The following is a 23677-nucleotide window of genomic DNA, read 5'->3' as shown; positions in this document are numbered from 1 at the left end:
AGATGTAAACAGAACTGTTTTCATAAAATGCACAAACCACATTTGCCTTGCACTAGAATTTACAGATATACAGAAAAGGAACCCAGTTTACAAATTTTAGAAGTTTAGATTGTGCACAAAACTGATTTAATAAATTAAAACATAACCAATAAAATCACAAGGCAATTATTTGATGTATAACATTTATATAACTTACCTTTAGAAGTAAGGGCCACTGAAATGTGTCCAACTGAATTACTTTAGATTCAGGTTTGATGAAGAATTCTCCTTCATGTTGTAGATCCTTAAAGCAGGATAAAAAAGTCCAATAATTACCTCTATTTTATCTTTATGATTACAGATATTTCCTCTACGTGCAGGTAGGACAGAAAATGTAAAGCCTAATAACTGGTTCTAAACCTCTTTTGATGGCTGTGGCTCCCAAGAAATTATACATGGAACCAAGCAGGAACAAAAAGAAAAAAAAATACATGAAATAGCCAGATGTGTTGCAATACTCCAGAGAAAAGGGAGAAAGGATTGCAGAGTGACTGAGGGGGGCCATTTGGCCAGACCTTCAGTTTGCATGGGATGGACATGACCTGGACCACCTTCACTTCAACTTACACCGATCCTGCTTTGGGTCCTTGATGGAAACTTTCTGCAGTAGCTCGAGAACATCTTCTTCCCTAAGAGCAGGAAGGTTTGTGAGGTGATGAAGGGAAGAGAGCACCAAATGGCTGTCTCCACCATACAAGTGATGCAAGATCTCTCTCTGGTACAGGAAGGCTGAGAAGAGAAGATTGAGGAAGTGGGGGCTACTTTCAAAGTACTGTCATGGGAGAGCCTGATTTCATTTTCCTCATTTATCTTTCTTGCTTCAGTCTTCAGACCACAAATCTTACCTCTCTTAGCACTGAAAAAGAGCCAGATCTAAGATGGAAATTGTCAGTATCCATCATCAATGTAACTTCAGAAAACCTTGGATAAGCCCCTTAGTACTAAGCCTTCTAATGTCTGCTGACAGAAACTTCCCTGGATTCACTTTTTGCAAATGTCCTAGGGACAGAGACCAGAGACTACCATTCTCCTCTACTGTCCCTCTACTTCTGGAAAACCTGATAAGGTGGGAAGAAGGAGATCCTAGGACCACAGGTGAGCTGAGGTCAGGGAAACATGCTCCTTATGTCAATCTTGTATGGACAGAGAAAAACTAGCAACGATATGTTCAGGTTGAAGAAAGCTATAAGAGTTGATGGTCTTGGGGTGGCCAGGTAGCACAGCGAGTAAGAGCAATCTCTATCTCTAATATTCATTCTCTATGTGCTACTGATCCCTTCCCTGCTGCTTTCAAACATACCTATCAAACACTTTGCAGACAGCCCATCCTTTCTCATTTCTACCTCCCAACTAAAATTTCACTTTCCACAGGAAGCCTTTTAAAGCCCTTCTTAGGGGTGGCCAGGTAGCACAGCAAGTAAGAGCACCGGCTCCAGTGTCGGGATGACCTGGAGATTGAATCCCGGGCTCAGACACTTAGCACCCACCCAGAAACACCTCGCCTGTGTAACCTTGAGCAAGTTACTTATTAACCCCAATTGCTTAGGGGTGGCCAGGTGGCTCAGCAAGTAAAGAGCACCAACTTCAGTGTTGGGATGACCTAGAGATCAAATCCGGGCTCAGATACTTAGCACCACACCCAGAAATAGCTGGCCGTGTAACCTTGAGCAAGTTACTTAACACCGATTGCTTTAAAAAAAAAAAGCCCTTCTTAATTCTAATGCCTTCCCTCTTTTATTTTTCCTGTGCATAGCTTGTTTGTATGTGTTTGCTTGTTGTCTCCCTTATTAGAGTATGAGCTCAATGATGATGAGGACCTTCTTTTGCCCCTTTTTGTGTCCAACCATTAGCACAGTGCCTGGCATATAGTAAGTCATTAATAAGTGGTTATTGATTTCCTAGACTCCTGTATTAGCTTCCTATTTGGTCTCCCTGCCTTGAGTCTCTCCCCTCTTCAATTCATCCTCCACACAGTTGTCAAAATGGTCCATGTTATTCTTCTACTCAAACTCTAGCAGCTTTTGTGTTGCTTCTAGGATCAAATATAAACTTCTTTGTTTGGCATTTAAAGTTCTTGAAAATCTGACCCCAACCTACATTTCCCAACCTTCCCAGTCCTTCCAGACTGGTCTTCTTAATGTTCTTTCTATACAACCCTGCATCTCTCACCTTGGCACTGGCCATCTCCCATGCCTATAATGGTCTTCTTTCCTCTTCACCTTCATCTTGGAGAGTCTCTAGTTTCCTTCAGGGTGCTACTGTCTATATGAAGGCTTTTCTGAATGTCCCTGGAAACTAACTGGTAGTTAAATTATCTTCTATCTACCCATGCATGTATATGTGGCATCTCCCAGTTAGCCCCCCATGGGGGCAAAAAGATGCTTCCACTTTTATCAGTGTATACCGAGATCCCAGCACAATGTCTGGCACAGAGAGATGCTTAATAAATATTTAAGGGCAGCCAATCTTATGCCCAGATCCCCACTATACTTCTAACTTGAGTGGATGAGACAAAAGGCCACAACAATCTGTTTTAAACATTTCATATGACTCCTTTTATGCTGGAATTTCTTTGCTGATGATGATAAGTGGATATGTGAATTATTCTCTAAGAATAGCAAAGGCTTAAGGAAGTGCTGGATACTCAGTTTTCAGTATTCTAGAAAGGGTGATTTTATATTAAGTTGTGAGAAAAAATATGAACTGGCCTCCTACTAGCTCTGTAGTCCTGGCCAAATCCCTTAATTTCTCAGTACCTCAGGAAACTCTAAATCCACAAGTTATTAAGAAGATGGCCATCCGGGGGTGGAGCCAAGATGGGGAGTAGAAGCATGACCCTCCCGCGGCTCTGGCCTCCACCCTCCCCAATCCATGTAAAAAGGGGACTCTAAACAAACTTTGGAGCTGCAGAACCCACAAAATGACACAGAGAAGCTAACCTCCCGCTGAGAACAGCCCAGCAGGCCGGCAGGAATTGGCCAGCGCAGCGCTCTGGGAGCCGAGCCCAGCCCCACACCGAGGCTTTAGCCCCAGGGCGGGCCTGACCAGCCGCCAGCCAGAGAGACTCCAGATCAGGAGCAGCTGTGGCCCTTTCCAGATTTATCAATACATAGATGCGAAGGACAAGTTCTAATAAGGAATAATAGCAGGCGACGGCGCTGTGGCCTGCGCGGGAAGGTGCAGTGGCGGCGGGTGCAGGCCGGGAAGGCGCAGTGGCCTGTGCGGGACGCAGACCTGGAAGGGGCCTGATCAACTCGGAGGGCAAGTCTTCCCACCAACCACAAGGTCCACTACCAGGCCTATCACCAAAGGGCTGGGACTGGAAAAAGCAAGGTAAGAAGCAAATACAGGGGCCCCTATACTGGACAGCAAACACTCCTGGGGCTACCACTTCATAGCCCAGAAATCTTAAAAAAAAAAAAAAAAGCCCCTTTCAGGACCTCCAAAGACAAGGATGGCAGAGTGAACCCCACTTGCTCCAAACCCCCCCTCTGACCCTGAAAATATAGTAACTCTTGCCCCAGGGCAAAACCCTCTACAGTAAAGGCTTGGGATCCTAGAGGAAGGGCGTGGCTAGGACACTGCCTCAAAATGGGTAGAAAACAGACTACAAAGACAAAGACTCTAGAGTCCTATCCTCAGAGGGAAGAACCAACCTCAGAAGGAGACACTGTGGACTCCACACCCACAGCTGAGACTTCAACAGGGAATGGATCCCAAGCACAGAAGGCTCTCCTAGATGAGATCAAAAGGAACTTTGAAAGCAAAATGAGAGATAGAAGACAAAATGAATAATTCTCTCAAAACGAAAATAGCAGAATTCGAAAAACATTATAATGAGGAAAACCTCTCTCTAAAAAGAAAAGTGCATGATATGGAAAAGGAGCTTCAAAAATTAACCAAGGAAAATGATTTGCTAAAAACCAGAATTAAACAAATGGAAACAAATAACTCTATGAGGAACCAAGAATCAGCCAAGCAAAACAACAAAAATGAAAAATTAGAAAAAGAGGTAAAATACCTCAAAGAAAAAATAACTGACCTGGAAAACAGATCCAGGAGAGATAATCTGAGAATCATAGGCCTACCAGAAAATTATGATGAAAAAATGAGCCTGGACAACATTCTCCAAGAGCTCGTTAAGGAAAACTGCCCTGAGATACTAGAACCTGAGGGGAAAATAGAAATCGACAGAATCCACCAGACACCTGCTGTAAGAGATCCCAAACTGAAAAATCCTCAAAATGTTGTGGCCAAACTCCAGAACTACCAGATAAAAGAGAAAATATTTCAAGCGGCCAGAAAGAAACAATTCAAATATCCAGGGTACACAGTGAGGATTGCACAGGATTTGTCAGCCTCCACACTGAAAGATCAGAGGCAGTGGAATACAATTTTCAGGAAGGCAAAGCAGCTCGGATTACAACCAAGGATCACATACCCAGCGAGACTGAGCATATTCTTCCAGGCAAAGAGATGGTCATTCAATGATATAACAGAGTTCCAGACCTTCTTGATAAAAAAGCCAGAACTCAATGGGAAATTCAACCTCCAATTAGGAGAAGCAACAGTGACTTAGAAAGGTAAATAAGGAGAACACACATCATTTTAGAGGGAAAGAGGGGAGGGAGAGGAGCTTCACATGAGATCTGTTCCTGTCATTCTTGATGCGAAGAAAAAATAGCATACCTCATTAAGTATAACAATATCCTACAGGCAGTAGGAGGGGGAAAGGGTTACAAAAGGGGGGTGGAAGTGATTTGTAGGGAGGGAAGTAGTAAGGGGAAAAGGGGAAGAAAAGGGAGGGGGGCCGAAAAGGGAACACTGAGGGAGGCGGTGGTCAAAAGGAAAACTATTAAGGGGGGGAAGGGAGAAGGGAGGGAAAATACGAACATTAACAGGGGCAGGAATAGGATGAGGGGAAAGAAACAGATAACAATCATAACTGTAAATGGGAATGGAATGAACTCTCTAATAAAACGGAGACGAATAGCAGAATGGATTAGAAATCATAATCCTACAATATGCTGTTTACAAGAAACACATTTGAAACAGAGGGATACACACAAGGTAAAGGTAAAAGGTTGGAATAAAATATATCATGCCTCAGTTAAAGTAAAAAAAACGGGGGTAGCAATCCTTATCTCAGATAAAGCAAATGCAAAAATCGACCTAATTAAAAGATAAGGAAGGAAACTACATCCTGTTAAAAGGCACCATTGAGAATGAAGCAATATCACTACTTAACATATATGCACCAAGTGGTGTAGCATCCAAATTCCTAGAGGTGAAGGTAAAGGAATTAGAGGAAGAAATAGATAGCAAAACTATACTAGTGGGAGACCTTAATCTCCCCCTATCTGAACTTGATAAATCCAACTTCAAAATAAACAAGAGAGAAGTTAAGGAGATGAACAGGATTTTAGAGAGGATAGGTATGATAGATTTCTGGAGAAAACTGAATGGGTATAAAAAGGAATATACTTTCTTTTCAGCAGTTCCTGGCACATATTCAAAAATTGACCATGTTCTAGGGCATAAAATCCTCACAATTCTATGCAGTGAGGCAGAAATATTAAATGCATCATTCTCAGATCATGATGCAATAAAAATTATATGCAATAAAGGGCCAGGGAAAGACAGACTAAAAACTAACTGGAAATTAAACAATTTAATCCTAAAGAATGAGTGGGTCAAACAAGAAATTATAGAAACAATCAGTAATTTCATTCAAGAGAATGATAATAATGAGACAACATACCAAAATCTGTGGGACGCATTAAAGGCAGTTCAGTTTTATATCCCTGAGTGTATATGTGATTAAATTAGAGAAAAGGGAGCTCAACGAATTGGGCATGCAATTAAAATACCTAGAAAAAGAACAAATTCAAAATCCCCAATTAAATACTAAACTAGAAATATGGAAGACTAAAGGAGAGATTAATAAAATCGAAATTAAGAAAACTATTGAACTAATAAATAAAACCAAGAGCTGGTTTTATGAAAAAACCAACAAATTTGATAGACCCTTAGTCAATATGATAAAAAAAAAGAAAGAAGAAAACCAAATTATGAGTATCAAAAATGAAAAGGGTGAATCTACCTCCAATGAAGAGGAAATCAAAACAATAATTAGGAATTATTTTTCCCAATTGTATGCACATAAATTTGACAATCTTAGGGAAATGGACGAATATTTAGAAACACACAAGTTGCCCAGATTAACTGAAGAGGAAGTAAATTACTTAAATAATCCCATCTCAGAAAAAGAAATTGAACAAGCCATCAGTCACCTTCCTAGGAAAAAATCTCCAGGGCCAGATGGATTCACTAGTGAATTCTATCAAACATTTAAAGAACAATTGATTACAATACTCTACAAATTATTTGGGAAAATTAGTGAAGAAGGAGTCCTACCAAATTCTTTTTATGACACAAATATGGTACTGATACCTAAATCAGGAAGAGATAAAACAGAGAAAGAAAATTATAGACCAATCTCCCTCATGAATATAGATGCAAAAATTCTAAATAAAATACTAGCCAAAAGACTACAGCAACTTATCTCAAGAATAATACACTTTGATCAGGTAGGATTTATTCCAGGAATGCAAGGATGGTTTAATATTAGGAAAGCCATCAGTATAATTGAGCATATCAACAATAAAACTAGCAGAAACCACATGATCATCTCAATAGATGCAGAAAAGGCTTTTGACAAAATACAACATCCATTCCTATTAAAAACATTAGAAAGTATAGGAATAAATGGAGCCTTCCTTAAAATAATAGATAGCATCTATTTAAAGCCATCAGCAAGTATTATATGCAATGGGGAGAAGCTGGAAGCATTTCCCATAAGATCAGGGGTGAAACAAGGGTGTCCACTATCACCCCTCTTATTCAATCTGGTACTAGAAATGTTAGCAGTAGCAATTAGAGAAGAAAAAGAAATCAAAGGAATCAAGTTAGGCAAAGAAGAGACCAAGCTATCACTCTTCGCAGATGATATGATGATATACTTAGAGAATCCTAGAGAATCAAGTAAAAAACTGCTTGAGACAATAAATAAATTTGGCAAAGTTGCAGGATATAAAATAAACCCACATAAATCCTCGGCATTACTATATATTTCCAATGAAACTGAACAGCAAGAAGTAGAAAGAGAAATCCCATTTAAAGTTACTGTAGACATTATAAAATATTTGGGAATCTACCTGCCAAAAGAAACCCACGACCTGTATGATCATAACTACAAAACACTTCTCACACAAATAAAGTCAGATCTAACTAATTGGAAAAATATCAATTGCTCATGGCTGGGTCGAGCTAATATAATAAAAATGACAATTTTACCTAAATTAAATTATATATTTAGTGCCATACCAATTAATTTACCAAACAACTACTTTATAGAGTTAGAAAAAATAGTAACAAAATTCATCTGGAAGAATAAACGGTCCAGAATATCAAGGGAATTAATGAAAAAAAAATGCTAGGGAAGGTGGACTAGCTTTACCAGATTTCAATCTGTACTATAAAGCAGCAGTCATCAAAACTACTTGGTACTGGCTTAGGAATAGAGGAGTGGATCAATGGAATAGATTAGGCACACGAGATTCAGAAGTCAACGACTACAGTAATGTATTGTTTGATAAACCCCCAGACCCTGGTTTTTGGGATAAGAACTCACTATTTGACAAAAACTGCTGGGAAAACTGGAATATAGTATGGCAGAAACTGGACATAGACCATTATCTAACACCATATACCAAAATCAAGTCTAAATGGGTTCATGATCTAGGTATAAAGGTTGATACTGTAAGCAGTCTGCTAAAACAAGGAATAGTTTACCTATCAGACTTGTGGAGAAGAAATGACTTTATGACGAAACAGGAATTAGAGAACATTATAAAATGTAAAATGGATAATTTTGACTACATGAAATTGAAAAGTTTCTGTACAAATAAAGCCAATGTAACCAAGATTAGGAGGGAGGTGGGAAATTGGGAAAGAATCTTTACAACCTATGTCTCTGACAAAGGACTAATCTCTCAAATATACAGAAAACTGAGTCAAATTTATAAGAATACAAGTCATTCCCCAATTGATAAATGGTCAAAGGATATGAACAGGCAGTTTTCAGAGAAAGAAATTAAAGCTATCTATAAGCACATGAAGAAATGCTCTAATTCACTATTGATTAGAGAAATGCAAATCAAAACAACTCTGAGGTACCACATCTCACCAGTCAGATTGGCTAAGATGACAAAACAGGAAAATGACAAATGCTGGAGAGGATGTGGGCAAACTGGAACACTAATGCATTGTTGGTGGAGTTGTGAACTGATCCAGCCTTTCTGGAGAGCAATCTGGAATTATGCCCAAAGGGCTATAAATACTTTCATACCCTTTGATCCAGCAATACCACTCCTAGGGTTATATCCCAAAGAGATCATAGAAATGGGAGAAAGACCCATATGTACAAAAATGTTTATAGCGGCTCTTTTTGTTGTGGCAAAGAATTGGAAATTAAGGGGGTGTCCATCAATTGGGGAATGGCTGAACAAGTTGTGGTATATGCATGTTATGGAATATTATTGCGCTATTAGAAACAGGGAGCAGGTGGTCTTCATATTTACCTGGAGAGGCTTAAAAGAACTGATGCTGAGTGAGAAGAGTAGAACCAGGAGGAATTTGTACACAATCACAGACACAACGTATGTGTGATGACCAACTTTGATAGACTGGACTCTTCTCAACAATGCAGGGATATAAGTCAATCCCAAAAGACGCATGATGGAGAGAAAAACGTGCATCCAGAGAAAGAACTAGAAAGAACTAAATTTATATCCAGGTGGAAGCAAAATACCTGATCTTTTTTGTTCTCTTATTTGATTTTATGTCCTCTTTACCATTTTTCATTCCAGCTGGTACAATCCATCCTTATAACCTGACCATTGTATAATGTGAAAGTATTTACAGATCCTATACTTGATTATAAGACGCCATGGGGAGGGGGAGGGGAAGGAGGGGGACAAAATGTGAAATTCAAGGAATTGTGGAATTGAATCCTGAAAACTAAAAGGAAACAAACAAATTAATAAATTAAAAATTGAATTAAAAAAAAAAAAGAAGATGGCCATCCACACTGGCAGAACTCCTCACAAGATACTACCTCCATCAGTGAAATCAGAAGTCCACTTAGAAAAATAAAAAAAGAAGTTGCATCTTCTCATTTCACAATTACATTTAGCCTAGAGGCATACATAGTTCCTTAACCATTAAGTTTCACAACCTTTTTCAGTTCAAAAATTGAACTCCTTATCCCATTGGACCAATAAGAACAAATCTATGGCCTGAGGTGGGTCCATGGACAAACAAATGATAATGCTATATATCAAAGCCCTGATGACATCTGTTACAGCTCTTTTAAATAAGAAACAATATGAAGGGTATCCCAACCAAAAGTCCATTCAAAATACAAAGGGATAAAAGACAAAAACTCTTCACACATAATCCTATTTCTTTTATCATTGTTAAACATATCATTTAAAACTTAATACTGAGGGGCTGGCTAGGTGGCACAGTGAGTAAAGCACAGGAGGTTGGCTTCTGGCCTCAGACACAACACCCACACAAAAAAACTAGCCATGTAACCTTGGGCAAGTTACTTAACCCCACCCTATTTCCCTCCAAAAGGCAAAAAAAAAAAAAACAAAAACCCAACAGAAACTTAATAATGAAATTGACTAAAACCAATTCTAATTGGTTAGCAATTATTCAATCACTGTCAGAATGCCCACCAAAATTCTTTGTACATTCATTTTCATTTACTTAGCTTACTTGATTGTGGTTAATGCATAGTCTTTCTTCCAGTTTTAAAGTTTTTTTTTTCCATTTGCATTATTTCATAAGGGTTTTTCCAGATTATTTGGCTTTAAAATTCTGATCTTAATGCCTAATAACAAGTTGACGATTTTCATATGCAAAGAACAAAAAAAGAGTACATGAAGCTGTTAAGTCTGTATGTGTATTATGACCAATTTATTTTAATTTTTAAGTATATAATTAATTCAACATATTTTCAAAACTATGTAGCTTGTCTGTTTCTTACTTAAATATTATTGAAGTCATTCTTAACAAGCTTTTTTTTTCCTTTTTCTGAAAATGATCTCATTCTTTGTCCTTATCTTTTGATCATTTACCCACTATGGAGTGAATGTTACCACAGCACATTATAAACAGCTCCCTACATATGTTAAATGTCAGGATTTTTTATCCATCACATCTGTGTTAAATATTTCCCCTAATCTATTATCTTTCATTATTTTAACGAAGTGGTGCTAATCATCCCTTCTATTTGTTGCACAGAAAAATATTTACCCTGGGGGGCTACTAGGTGGCGCAGTGAGTAGGGTGCTGGCCCTGGAGTTAGGAGGACCTGAGTTTGGATATGGCCTCAGACACTTAACACACACAAACAAAAAACCTAGCCGTGTGAACTTGGGCAAGTTACTTAAACCCAACTGCCCACCAAAAAGCAAAAAAAAAAAAATATTTACCCTCTTTTTACAAATGAGAAAACTATTTCAGTTTCTTCCAACTTTTTATATATTAAAAAAAAAAGTATAAGTCTATCATCCTGCTGGATTTCACCAAGGGAATATAGTATAAGGTAAGGTTCTAAATCCCTTTCCAAAACTGCCAAGAAATTTTCTTAAACTCATAAATAAACTAATGAATTATTCCCCCAATTCACTTCCTACAGGTTTATTAAACACTAATTTTCTGCATACATTTGTTCGGATAGCTGGTGGATTTTCAATTTTTTGCCTAATACCAATTTTGACGATAACCTCTTTATTATTTTTTAAAACCTGAAAGTGCAAGACCACCTTCCCCAACTTTTCAATGTGCCTATAAATATTCCTGGCTCTTTGTTTTTTCTATGTAAACTGTATTATAATTTGTATCTCATTCTATAAAGAAAAATCAATAATGATTGGGTTAAATGTATAAATTCATTTGGACCAATTTGTCTTATTACCTATCTTATTAATAACAAATATCCCTCCAATTATTTAGGTCCTCCTCTATTTTGGTTACTCTAATTTTATAGCCCTTATAACAGGGATCCTAAGTATTCTAGGTGGGTTAATTCCTACATATTTGATGGGCTTCCTTTTATTGTAAATGGGATTTCTGCTTTAATAAGTCCTTCTTGATCTTCTTAACTAGTGAATAAGAGTGTAGATGATGTTGGTAGAATGATTTTATGTCTTGCAAATCTTCTAAAGTTATGCACTGTTTCCATTAATATTTTTAATGTGATAGTTCCTTATTTTTTTTATGACATTTTCATTAATTTGTGTGTCATGATCTTTTCAGGAGGGAGTAAAGAATGGAAGACTATGAGAGTTGAAGGAAGAGAAATAATGTTGCTAGGGTCTGTGAGAAATAAGTGTTACCCAGGCAGCATATTCTTAATTGACAGGAACAGGTTAATGTTTCCATTTAGAATTCTAAAGCCAAGCTGATTAACATTTATTTTATTCATTACTTGACAATCATTATCCACACATTCACAAACAGATTTCATATTCATATTTTTCCTCAACGGTAAAGAATTTATTTATTGTATCTAAAACACAGGTGCTAACCTTCTTGAGTACAAGACCCACCCTGAAAATAATACCTAGAAAAATTACAACAAAATGAAAGAGAGAAGAGCAAAAGTGGAACAAAGAAAAGGTTACATAATAATCTGAAAATCAAAAAAGAACCTTTTACCAGAAGTTAGGGGGTTTAGAAAAGGAAACACAGCAAGCAGTCTAAAAGAAAGCATAACTTTTTTGTCTCGTTTGGAAGCACCTTGCTAATAAAAGTCAGAGGTTAATATCGTAGGTTCCATGTGGCTTTTAGGCTAAGTGTAATAAGCTCCGGGAGGACCCATCACATCTTTGAAGCTGCTTTAAAAAAAAGTGTTACTGTGATTTTAAGGGGCAAAACTATTTAATCCTGGAGAAACCAAGACAAAAGCCATGCTCAGCCTGTCCTATGAAATGGAGGAAAAAGACAGGGCAGGGAAGGAGTGACTGGAGATAATGAAATCCCTGATACCAGAACACTCCTGATCCAGTTGAGCAACCATTCATAAAGCAAGCAAATGAGAGGAAAGAGTCCACTTGGCTCAAGAAATTCAATGTTTAAGACAGAAAGAGCTCTAATTGGGAACAATAAACTTTTCCTCTTCAGAAATTGTTAAACAATTTATTTCAAACTACTTCCATAAATTTGAAACTAAACTATAATCACATTGACTAAATATATATTTAATTATGATTATATATTTATATAAATATAATAATAAATTATAAATATAAATACTAAATATAATCTAATAAACTAAAAACTCATGAAGGAACCAAGCTTGTGTCTCCTTTTTTCTTATTTGATTTTGGTCATTAATACACATTAATACCTTCCTCAGGCAGATGGTAGAGGCTGGGAGAAGAGGACAATTTAAGTGACCCATCTTGGCTGCTTTTTGGGATCTCTGCTGAAAAGATTTGGTCTCTGTTGACAATAAAACCAGAGTAAAATGCAATTTGGAATGAAGAAAAGAATGTGGTCTGATGAGAAGACTTGGACCATAAATGTAGGCTTACAAAAAACTTTTAATGTATACAGTCATTCAAATAAAAGCTAACAAATATGAATCAGTATTGCCTCAGAGTAATGCCAAGAAATGTGTTTTGACCGATTTACTATGTAAACTGTTTCTAAAGGGAAGAAAAAAAATTCTTATAATTAGATTAAAAAAAACCCTACTTGTACCCTTAACATGGTTAATGTTCTTTTAATTATACAAATGCATGCGCATGCATACCTATGGTAAACTGAATCCTAAGCCATAATACTACAATGAGGTTTTAAAAATATTTGGGGGTGGGGGGTGGAGTTCAGATGGCAGAGTAGAAGCACCACCTCCCGGCGGCTCCAGATTCCACAATCCCCAATCCATGTAAAAAGGGGACTCTAAACAAACTTTGGAACTGTAGGACCCACAAAATGACACAGAGCAGCTAACCTGCTGCTGAGGACAGCCCAACCCAGCCCCACACAAGGCTGTAGCCCCAGGGTAGGCCTGACCAGCCTCCTGCTGGAGGGATGTCAGATTAGCAGCAGCTGTGGCCCTTTCCAGAATTATCAACACATATCAACAAAGGACAAAGTGAGAGGTCAGTACAATCTGGAGTTTGGGACCAGTAAGTGGGAGTGCTTGGCTTTTGCCCCCCGGGGCGAGAAGCCACTGAGAGGCCTGCACAGCCAGCCAGTGCCAGGTGGCAGCTTCAGCTCCTGGCCTGCAAAGTATAGGGGGACCAAGCACCAGTCTGAGGGGTAATCGCTCTTGCTTTAACCTTCTTGGATCTGGATTGCAGTCTAGGGCGGAGGTCCTGGGGTGTGTGTCCAGCTTGTCAGAGTGTGTGGAGACCTCAGAGAGGGTACCCATCTAATACCTCCGGCAGCTGAGAAAATCCCAGTGTTTGGGACGAAAGCTCCCCTGTCTGGTGGCAGAGTCCTACTGTGGCAAAGAGCCCAGGGGTCAAGTGACTGAGGGGCGACATGACCAGGCAAAGGAAACAAAGCAGACAGAAGATTCCAATGTTAGACTCCTATTTTGGGGACAAAAAGGAGCAAAGCATGGAAAAGGAGGAAAATAGTGAAGTCAGAACTCCTGCACCAAAAGCTTCAAAGGAAAATACAAGCCATAGAGGACCTTAAGAAGCAGATAAGAGAAGTGGAGGAAAAATTGGGAAGAGAAATGAGAACAATGCAAGAAAATTATGAAATGAGAGTCAACAGCCTGACTGAGGAAAATAATACCTTAAAAAACAGACTAACTCAAATGGCAAAAGAGGCTCAAAAAGGCAATGAGGAGAAGAATGCCCTAAAAAGCCGAATTTGCCAGATGGAAAAAGAATCTCAAAAGCTCAATGAGGAGAATCATAGCTTCAGAATTAGATTGGAGTAAATGGAAGCTAATGACTTTATGAGAAATCAAGATGCTGTTAAACAGATCCAAACAAATGAAAGAATAGAAGGCAATGTGAAATATGTCATGGGAAAAACCACTGACCTGGAAAATAGATCCAGGAGAGATCCTTTAAAAATTATTGGACTACCTGAAAGCCATGATCAAAGTAAGAACCTAGAAATCATCCTCCAGGAAGTTCTCAAAGAAAACTGCCCTGATGTTTTAGTACCAGAGGGCAAAATAGAGGTTGAAAGAATCCACCGATCACCTCCTGAAAAAGATCCCAAAAAGAAAACTCCTAGGAATATTATAGCCAGGTTCTGGAATTCCCAGATTAAGGAGAGAATTTTATAAGCAGCCAGAAAGAAACAAGTTTAATATCATGGAAAAACAATCAGGATAAATCAGGATCTGGCAGCTTCTACACTGAGTGATCAAAGGGCTTGGAATATGATATTCCAGAGGGCAAAGGAGCTGGGATTAAAACCAAGAGTCACCTACCTAGCAAAACTGAGTATCATGTTTCAGGGGAAAATATGGTCATTCAGTGGAATAGAGGACTTTCAAGCATTCTTGCTGAAAAAACCAGAGTTGAATAGAAAATCTGACATTCAGATACAAGAAGCAAGAGAAGCATGAGAAGGTAAACAGGGAAAAGAAATCACAAGGAAATATCAAATTTGAACTATTAACATTCCTACATGGAAAAACAATAATTGTAACTTTTGAAACTTTTCTCAGTAGTTGAAAGGAATAGAAATATATATGTCTATATTTGAGGGTATATGGGCATATGAATTCATATGTGAATGTGTGTATAGATGTTGACAGGAGGTATACATAGATAGAGGGCACAGGACCAATTTAAGAGGAAGGGATGATACTTAAAAGGTGAAATTAAGAGGTGAGAGAGAAATATAATGAGAAGAGATGGGGAGAGACAGAATGGGATAAACTATCTCATACAGAAGAGGCAAGGGAAAATGGTTACAATGGAGGGGAAGAATAGGAAGGCAAAAGGGAACGGGTCAACTTCATTCCCATTGAATTTGGCTTGAGGAGGGAATGAAATACACACTAAATAGAGTATCTCACCCTATAGGAGAGTAGGGGGGGAAGGGGATGAGAGGGAAGCTGGGGGGGGGGGGGGAAGTTGTTGTTGTTAGCATCCACTTTTGAAAAGGGACAGGATCAAAGTAGAGAATAGAACAAGTGGGAGGTGGGATAGGAGGGAAGGAAATATAGTCAGTCTTTTTACAATATATCTACTATGTTATTGTTTTGCATTAGCCACACACAACCTATACTGAACTACTTATGGGTGACAAGGAAGAAAGGGAATGAATCTGGAATTCAATATTTTAAAGTCAAATATATATACTATTATTAATACTATTTTACATGTAATTGGGAAATAAGATATATAGGCACTGGAGCACAGAGATCCACTGGAAAAGTCAAAAGGGGTATAGGAGAAAATATGGGAGAGAACAGATAGAAGGAGGGGATATCCTATGGGACTGCTATTTTGGGGTGGCAGATAGGAGAAAAACGGGGAGAAAATTTCTAACTCAAAATCTGGCAGAAACAAATGATATAAATCAGAAGTTAATAAAGCATTTGAAAAAAATATTTCTGGATTTCAATTATTTACATAGTCTCCTATTACCATATATAAGTAAGTGTAGTTTAACTTTATGTAGACTATGACCTTTTGTCTATCTTCTCTTTTATATCCATCCTTGTATTCAATAGTGGTCCACACTCAAGTCAGCCTCTAAGAAGCTCTATTTAATGAAGCCTTGTTATATAAACTTTGGAAAATCTCAGATGAAAAAAAATCACCCACAACAGAAAACCTAAGGATTCCACTACTAACACCTCATCCTCAATCTCCACCTCAGGGGCTAATTTGAGTTGTAAAGAAGATCCTTACCAGGTCCCATTCTAGCCATTTTTCAAGCATCAGAAGCCAAATCCAGGCCAATCTTTGGGGATTCTTGTGCTGCTCACACCTGAAAGGGTAAGAAGAAATAGAGTTGTTCAAGGTTTCACAATAGTGTATTTTTATTTCTTCTCTGTGATTTCAGAAACAGGTTCCCCATCTTGTCAAACTGGAAAAGGCAAGATGATTTCAACAAGTAACAAGCAGCCAAAGCCCAGAAATTATTTAGGAAAATCCCCCCATACATGCAATACCCGACATTTAACCTATTTTTTTTTTCAGTGCGACCTTGGGATCTAAATTCCTCACAACTGGTCTTGGGAGTCAGAAGATTTCAATTTAAGTTTTGGCACTGACATACTAATCAAATCTTTGACAATTTTGTGAATCTAAATTTCCTCGTTTAAAAAACTGAAGTTAATGTGATAGTCCAGGGGAGGCAATGATGAGGTCCTATACTAGAAGAAAGGATCCATGCAAAAGATAATCTGAAGTAAAATTACCAGGACTTAGTAAATGAATAGAAATGAGAAGTGATGAAGTAACAAAGATAATAGAAGGTTTTGTTGTGTGGATGGTGTACCATTGGGATGAGATGACCACTTATGCAGTACCAATAAGCAGGGAGTCACTAAAATGATTCTAGTAAGATGCGGAATCTTCAAGCCTTACAATCTGCCCTGCTACTAAGCCCTAAGAACCTGTGCGCTCTGCTATCTGCCATAAAACTAAATTTATTCCTATAAATGTAATCTTCCTCAATGAGATATGTGAATTTTGTGAGCAGGGAACAACCTTGATTTTCTGTCTATATCATGATAATCATTAAATATCAAATTTATCCAAAGTCTGAATTAATCAAACAGACTGATTTGCTTTGCTTTAAAAATGGCTTTTCCTGTGTCAGCAACTCCAGAGACCAGACCACTTAATGTTTTTTTTCATTCTTTCATTTATCCTATGATTGTAAAAACAACAACCTGGTGAATCTGGCTCTTCGGAAGTCAGTAGTGATCTTGGAACAGCAGTTTCAGCAGCGTTTTGGAGGTAAAAATTGAAATGACAGAGGCTGGAAAAAGAACATGTGGTGACAAATCAAAGGCACCTTTTTAAAAGAAGTTTGGCAGCAAATGAGAGGAGAGTGATGTAATAGGACCTAGATGGGGCAGAGTGGTCACAGGAATAATTCTTTAGAATTGAAGGAACTAAAGTCATGTTTGTTGGCAGATAGGAAGGAACCAGTAGGCAGAAAATTGAAGATACATTAAAAAGAGGGAATGACTGCTGAAGCAAGGTCCTAGAAAAGGCAGGAGGCAAAGGGATCAAGGATGCAAGTAGGAGCATTAACAAAATCTCTTCTTCTGAGATCAAAGGAAAGGAAGAGATGGTAAGTGATGATGCTGAGAAGTTCTGGAGAATGAAGGAGGGCTGAGTGACAAGAAGATGGCCTGGATCTTGACAAAGGCTAAATCATTCTCTTTTGTTGATGAAAGCATTCAGCAGCATCCCACAAGCTCTAATACGTTGTCTCCTCATTGTTATTAGGTTAAATCCATCTGTTGTGAGAGGGTAGTGTATGATTCCGTCCTTGAAGAAAGATGAAAACTTTTGTTAATAGTTATTGTGTAGAATGAGTTTGGAAGTCAATAATAGAACAGAAGGAATTGAATGTGGTGATGAATTGTGTGAAGATTATTAGACAGGTCTTTCAACATGTATACCAAAGTCTTCAGGGATGTTGACAAAGGATGGCACATAAAAGATGATGAACCATCAAATTTATTAAAATCACTGAAGAAGTTGACAATGAACTAGTTGTTTTTCAGTTATATCCAACTCTTTGTGACCCTGTTTGGAGTTTTTCTGGCAAAGATACTAAGATACTAGAATTGTTTGCCATTTCCATTTCCAGTTATTTTATGGATGAGAAAACTGAGGTAAAAAGGGTTAAGTGAATTGCCCAGAGTCACACAGCTTGTAAAGTAATTCTGAAGCTATATTTGAACTCAGGAAGATGACTCTAGGCCAGATACTCTATCTCCTGGGCAACCTAGCAAAGACCAAGAGAATAGTAATAAGAATGAAGATGGGATGGTATAAATGAACTGCATAAGCTTCAAAGGGAAAAAGGGAAGGAACAGACTTGGAGAAAATACCCGGAAGGCAATGGGGAACAAAGAATGTACCACTCCTTCCACTTTGCCCCAAGTTTTGATAACAATAAAAAAAGTGTGGCCTCCAAAGGATATGGTTTCAATGAACACAATAATTTTAGGGACAATACAGGCTGAATTAAAAGAAGTGGGAAGAAGTGTTACTTTAAAATTTTGAGGAAGCAGTGGAGCTTGAGAATGATGAGGTCTAAGCCAAGGTTGAATAGCAGCAAATTAGTAGGACAGATAGATGAGAATTTAGGATTAGGAAGTCTTGAATATATTTGTAGGTACTTAAGAAGAAACCATTAGAGATGATTTGCTATAGAAATCTCTAGAAGAAATTAAATTTGTTAAACAGCTTTGCTAAAAAGTGTATCATAGAACTCAAGAGTACCTATTATTGCTATTCTATTTGTACAGGAGTACTCAACTAAAGGCCTTTTAATCTTCAATTTCATCTGGAAATCCACCAAGCCTAATTTAAAGTAAGATGCAAATTTCTTTTTTTTCTCTCTTTTTTATTTTTTAGTTTACATCATTCATTTCCACAAGATTTTGAGTTACAAATTTTCTCCCCATTTTTGCCCTACCCACCATCACAAAACAAAGATCCCACAGAAAATCCCTTTCCCCAATTTACTAGATGCAAATTTCTTAAGTAAAAGAACTGTCTTTGTACTCCTAGCACCAAGCCCAGCATTTCCAAAAAGAGGAAACAATACTTGTTGAACTGAAATTAATTTTTACTTCCTTAAAACATGCATTTATTTTGGCAGAGTTTCTTCAGTTCATTCTCCCTCCTTACTTTTCTTCTTTGTATAAAAAGAAAAGGATATGGGAGTTTGAATTTTTTTTTTTGGTAGCTGGCAACCCAAATCCAACAGCCACAGTCTAGAACAAAAACTATAAAAACAGGATACTTACCTAAAACCAAAGGAAGAAAGGGATCTATTAAATTTCACCTTTCTACTAAGCTGAGGTATATATAAAGAAAAGACTGAATAATATATTCAGCTTCTTTAGCAACAGCATTTAATAGCAGAAACAATATTATGAATACAACATGGAATTCCCTTTCATTTTTATTGGCTTAAGCAGCAATAAATCTTCACCCACATATAGGGGAAGACAAGATTTGTACTTTTGAAGGAATGAAAGAAAATACTCTCTAAAAATGTTCTATCCATCCCTTCTTAAAGAGACTAGTTGTCTCTAAAAAGACTGTTTCAGGGGTACTTTCCTGGACAGGTTCTGTACCAAGTTTTATATAATGGTCATAAGATACTGCTTATAAATTAATAAATGCCTAATAAAAATACAGGCTAGAAAAGAATCAGGACTTGTGATTTTTCATTGATGCAAGGCAGCAGATCTCAAACTTTTTGGTCTCAATACTTCTTTATACTCTTAAAAAAATTATTGAGGATTCCCTAAAAAGTTTTGTTTATGTAGTTCATATCTATGTCTCAGTAATACTATGAAAATAGTTTTAACTTTGAGGACCCCCTGTTGCCGAGGACTGTTCCTTTCACTTTGGAAATATTTCTTGTATATTCACTCTTTCTTCCACTGTCACTGCCACCATCTTGCTGCTAGTGGTTACTGCCCCATTCTTACACTTCTGTAGTTAGTTCTCTGCTTGGTCTTTTTGACACAAGTCTCTCCCAAATCTAGTCAGTCTTCTACTGTACGTTCACAGTGCTGGACATATTACCCCTCCAGGATCAAATGTAAAATCCAGTATGACATCCAAAGCCCTTCATAAGGTGGCCCCCTCTTATGTTTCCAGTCTTCTTATACCTTACACACTTCTTCCTCCCTCTACATACTGTGATCTAGTGACATTGGCCTCTTTGGGGTTCCTTATACAAGTCTTTCCACCTCCCAACTCTGGGCACTGGCTGTCCCCTGTGTCTGAATACTCTCCCTTCTCATCTTTGCCTACTGGCTCTTCTGACTTCCTTCAAGTCCCAGCTAAAAATCTCATCTTCTACAGGAAATTCTTTCCTATCCCACTCAATTCTCATATCTTCCCCCTCTTGATTATTTCAAATTTATCCTGCATATAATATAGCTTGATTGCACATAAGTGCTTGTGTGCTATCACCACCATTTTATTGCAAGCTCTTTAAGGACAGGATCATCTTTAACCTTTATATGTTTCTCTAGCACTTAGCACAGCGTCTGGCACATAGTAGGCACTTAATAAATATTTACTGATGGATACAAAAAGGTCTAGAAGACTCCAAATAGTCCCTGGAGCATACTTTTGAGACCCATTAATAGGAATTCCCTCTACCAATGCAGGTCAGCATGTTATCTGAAACTTATGAATCTGAGAGACCTTGCCTAGACCACTGAGAAATTAACTCATGTCAAATTAATATGCATTTATTAGATTCCTACTATATGCCAGGCATTGTGCTAAGTACTACGGTTACAAAGAAAGGCAAAAACAGTTTCTGTCCTCAAGGAGCTCACAATATAATGAAGAAGACAACATGCAACTAACTGATGGGGGACGGGATCCCAATAAGTTCAGCAGGAATTCTGATCTTATCTAAGACCAGAAAACCTGCAATTATCATCTGGAAAGAATTCAAGGTCTCAGGCTTAATTGGAGTGAGAGTTGTAGAAGTTTATTGTTATGCTTCTGGGCAATAGTCCTTTAGGGGACCTGCAAGTGAGAGGGGTACATGCTTTTACCTTTAAAGGGTAGGGCTGCCATTGTCAGGGCTGACCAGATGGGAGGGGCCTCAGTACATAGACAAAGGTCAGAGCTGACCAAGAGGAGCATGTGAATAAATAGTTTAGATAAGATTTGGGCCAGGTTGAAGGAGACAAAAGGCAAGGACAAAGGAGGATGTGGGCCAGGCCCAGAAGAAATGAAGAGATTAAGTAAAAACAAAGGGGTGACAGGTGTTGCCTAGGTGGAAAGTGGGATTGGGAGAAGGGGCAGAGCTCAAGGATGGAAAAGGACAAATTGCAGTTACAACTTTAAAGTGCAGTTACAAAGTCACAGACTGGTTTTACAAGTTGGTTTCACAAATTGACATGGACCCCAGGTACCCCATCAATGGTGGTTGCCTTGACAGCAATAATAAAATTCTTAACTAGAAGAGGGGGGAGTTTTGGGAGAAAGATAGTAAGTTCACTTTTGGATATGTCTATGTAACATATAGTTTGAGATATCCAAATTAAGTGACTTGCCCAATGACACATAGCCAGTATGTGTGATACTGAACTAGAACTCAGGTGTTTCTGGCTTCAAAGTTATCTCTCTATTCATTATTAAAAGAAATTTATCTTCTAGTTACTGAATGTGGGAAAATGCCTAAACAAAACCTGAAATTTCACTCTACTAATTATCTTAATGTAACACACTAATTAAATTGTGAATGGACAGTGTTGGTGATGGAACACTTAAGGGTATTTACCTCATCAGGCCAGGACAAGACACCAAAGTCTGAAGGATCTTTTCCACCTTCTTGGGGATATCCCCATGTCCTTTGTGTAGCTGAGGGACACATGCCTGTGCCAGTTCCCATTCTCCATGTTTCAGGCACTCACAAAAAAATTCAAAGAGATGTTCTACTGAGGCAGCTTCCTCTTTTCCAAATGGGTGCATTTTCCCGGCACAGAGTGCAGGCATGAAGGAAAGTGAACTGCTCTCAATCTTTCCATTCTCAGAGCACCTCCTAGAAATGGAAAAACAAATAGGGAGAGTCAGGAAAGCAATAGAAGTTGGACTTAGATTAATCAGCCATTGCTAGTTACATCAAAGAAAGGTAGATTTGGAAAAAAAGGTTATCAATTCTTATTTTGAAAGCTTAATCAGACAATTTTCCTCCCTTACTCAAGAAGGTATTTAACTGAACAAATAAGTGTCTATAAGGCACTGTTACCTGACAGGCAAGAGAACTATAGATTAGAGTGGTGGGACTGCAGGAAGGCTGCACAGAGAATGTAGCATCTGAGACTAGCTTTGCAGGAAGAGAAATATGCTAAAAAGGCAGAAACGAGGAGGGCAGGCATAGGAACAGTTCAAAGGCATAGAGACAGATGTATTTCCATGGGACCATCCATTAAGATTACCCAAGACTGATTCACAACTCCTCTTTCTCGCCTTCTGAAAATGACTACGCCTTTCCTGACTCCAAATCGCCCAAGGAAAAATCATTCCCTTCCTATTCCCCTGGAGGGAAACGTCTGCGGCACGAACCCCTGTGATTTGTACTATTATGTCAAGACAGTGGATGTGGAGCCTGGACCTGCGCCAGGGCCGGAGGGATCAGATCTGAGCCAGGAGCTGGAGTTCGGGAACCGTTCCCTTCGAAGGGGTCTAGGAGGGCGCCACTGACTCCCCGGGGACGCTCGGCACTCACCTACTCGCGGCACAGAGTTTAGTGTCTAAGCCAGCGCAGCCATGTTTAGAGTTGAGTCAGGTGACTGCTATCCCGGAAGGGAGAGAAATCAGCGCCTGTCGCACTGATTGGTGGAATGACGGAAATATGCAAATAAGTCTCCATATTTATTGGGGGGATTTGAAGCCACAGACTGGAACCTGGAAAACTCAACAGGAAATTTGGAACGTATTATTCAATAGACTTCCGGCCCGCTACCAGACTAAGAGTCTTACCACTGAAGACACATTCCATGCTAGGGGAGTAAACCAGAGTTGTGCTGGCAGATGTTTAACCAGGAGTCATTTAAAAAATACTCCATTAGGAAAATTATGGACAATTTAAATAGCTGGAGGAATATTCAGTATTCATTAATGAGCTGGAGTACTTAATGTGGTCATTTGGTAATGACCACATTACCAAAGTTAATTTACAAACCTAATACTAATTTATACATTTGATAACCTAAAAAAGTTTGGTAAACTAAAAAACTTTGCAGAAAGATAAAATAATGACAGAATTAATCTGTAGAGGGGAAAAAAGATAGAATAGTAAGAGAATAATTTAAAATGTAAACATGAATGAATGGAGGGCGTTTTGAGACCTCAAATTATGTTATAAAGCAACAATCACCAAAAACATTTGGTAGTGGTTAAAAAATAGAAAGAAGTATGTCACTTGTTTTGTGTGGAGTAGAACAGAGTAGAAAAGAATCAAAATAAATCAAGCTCAATATCGAAGTATTCAATAAACCTGAAAACAAATTATCTAGGAAAGAACTCCCTATTTAATAAGAACTGGAAAAACTGGAAAGCAATCCGGCAGAAATTAGTCATATATTCACATTTTACACCATATTCCACAATAAATTCAAACTGGACATATGACCTGAATATTAAAGATCATACCACCAAAAAAAAAAATAGAAGAGAGACAGATCATAGATATTTTACAATAGTAAAAGAGTGAGAGATGAATCTAACCCTAACAAGAGGTAGAGATAAAATAGATAAGTTTGATTACATGAAATTGAACAACTTTTGCACAACAAAATTAGCCCATCTAGCATAAGAAAGAAAATTGTCTCCTGGGG

The 23677-nt window shown here is 38.1% G+C and overlaps 1 protein-coding gene across 17 annotated transcripts in view; it reads right to left on the bottom strand.

Annotated features, from left to right (window-relative positions):
• The window catches only part of LOC138175205 (zinc finger FYVE domain-containing protein 26-like), a 117286-nt gene extending 94625 nt beyond the window's left edge, over positions 1-22661 (bottom strand). For 14 of the 17 annotated variants that reach the window (XM_069105641.1, XM_069105645.1, XM_069105649.1 and 11 more), the window contains exons 1-5: positions 22567-22661; positions 21619-21879; positions 16017-16095; positions 607-768; positions 197-283 (exon numbers count right to left, since the gene is read on the bottom strand). In XM_069105641.1, the coding sequence (XP_068961742.1) occupies positions 197-283; positions 607-768; positions 16017-16095; positions 21619-21833 (543 nt within the window). In that variant the 5' untranslated portion in view covers positions 21834-21879; positions 22567-22661. The remainder of the gene's footprint in view (positions 1-196; positions 284-606; positions 769-16016; positions 16096-21618; positions 21880-22566) is intronic. The other 3 variants (XM_069105651.1, XM_069105636.1, XM_069105637.1) reach the window with 2 other exon arrangements.
• Positions 22662-23677: the final 1016 nt, after the last annotated feature.

The sequence above is a fragment of the Petaurus breviceps genome, unplaced genomic scaffold (genome assembly GCF_028583685.1).
Source record: "Petaurus breviceps papuanus isolate PSGF00001 unplaced genomic scaffold, PetGlider_PUasm1.0 76, whole genome shotgun sequence".
Lineage (NCBI taxonomy): Eukaryota > Metazoa > Chordata > Mammalia > Diprotodontia > Petauridae > Petaurus > Petaurus breviceps.
The sequence above is the reverse complement of the archived record's forward strand: the minus strand, read 5'-3'. Positions and strand labels throughout refer to the sequence as shown.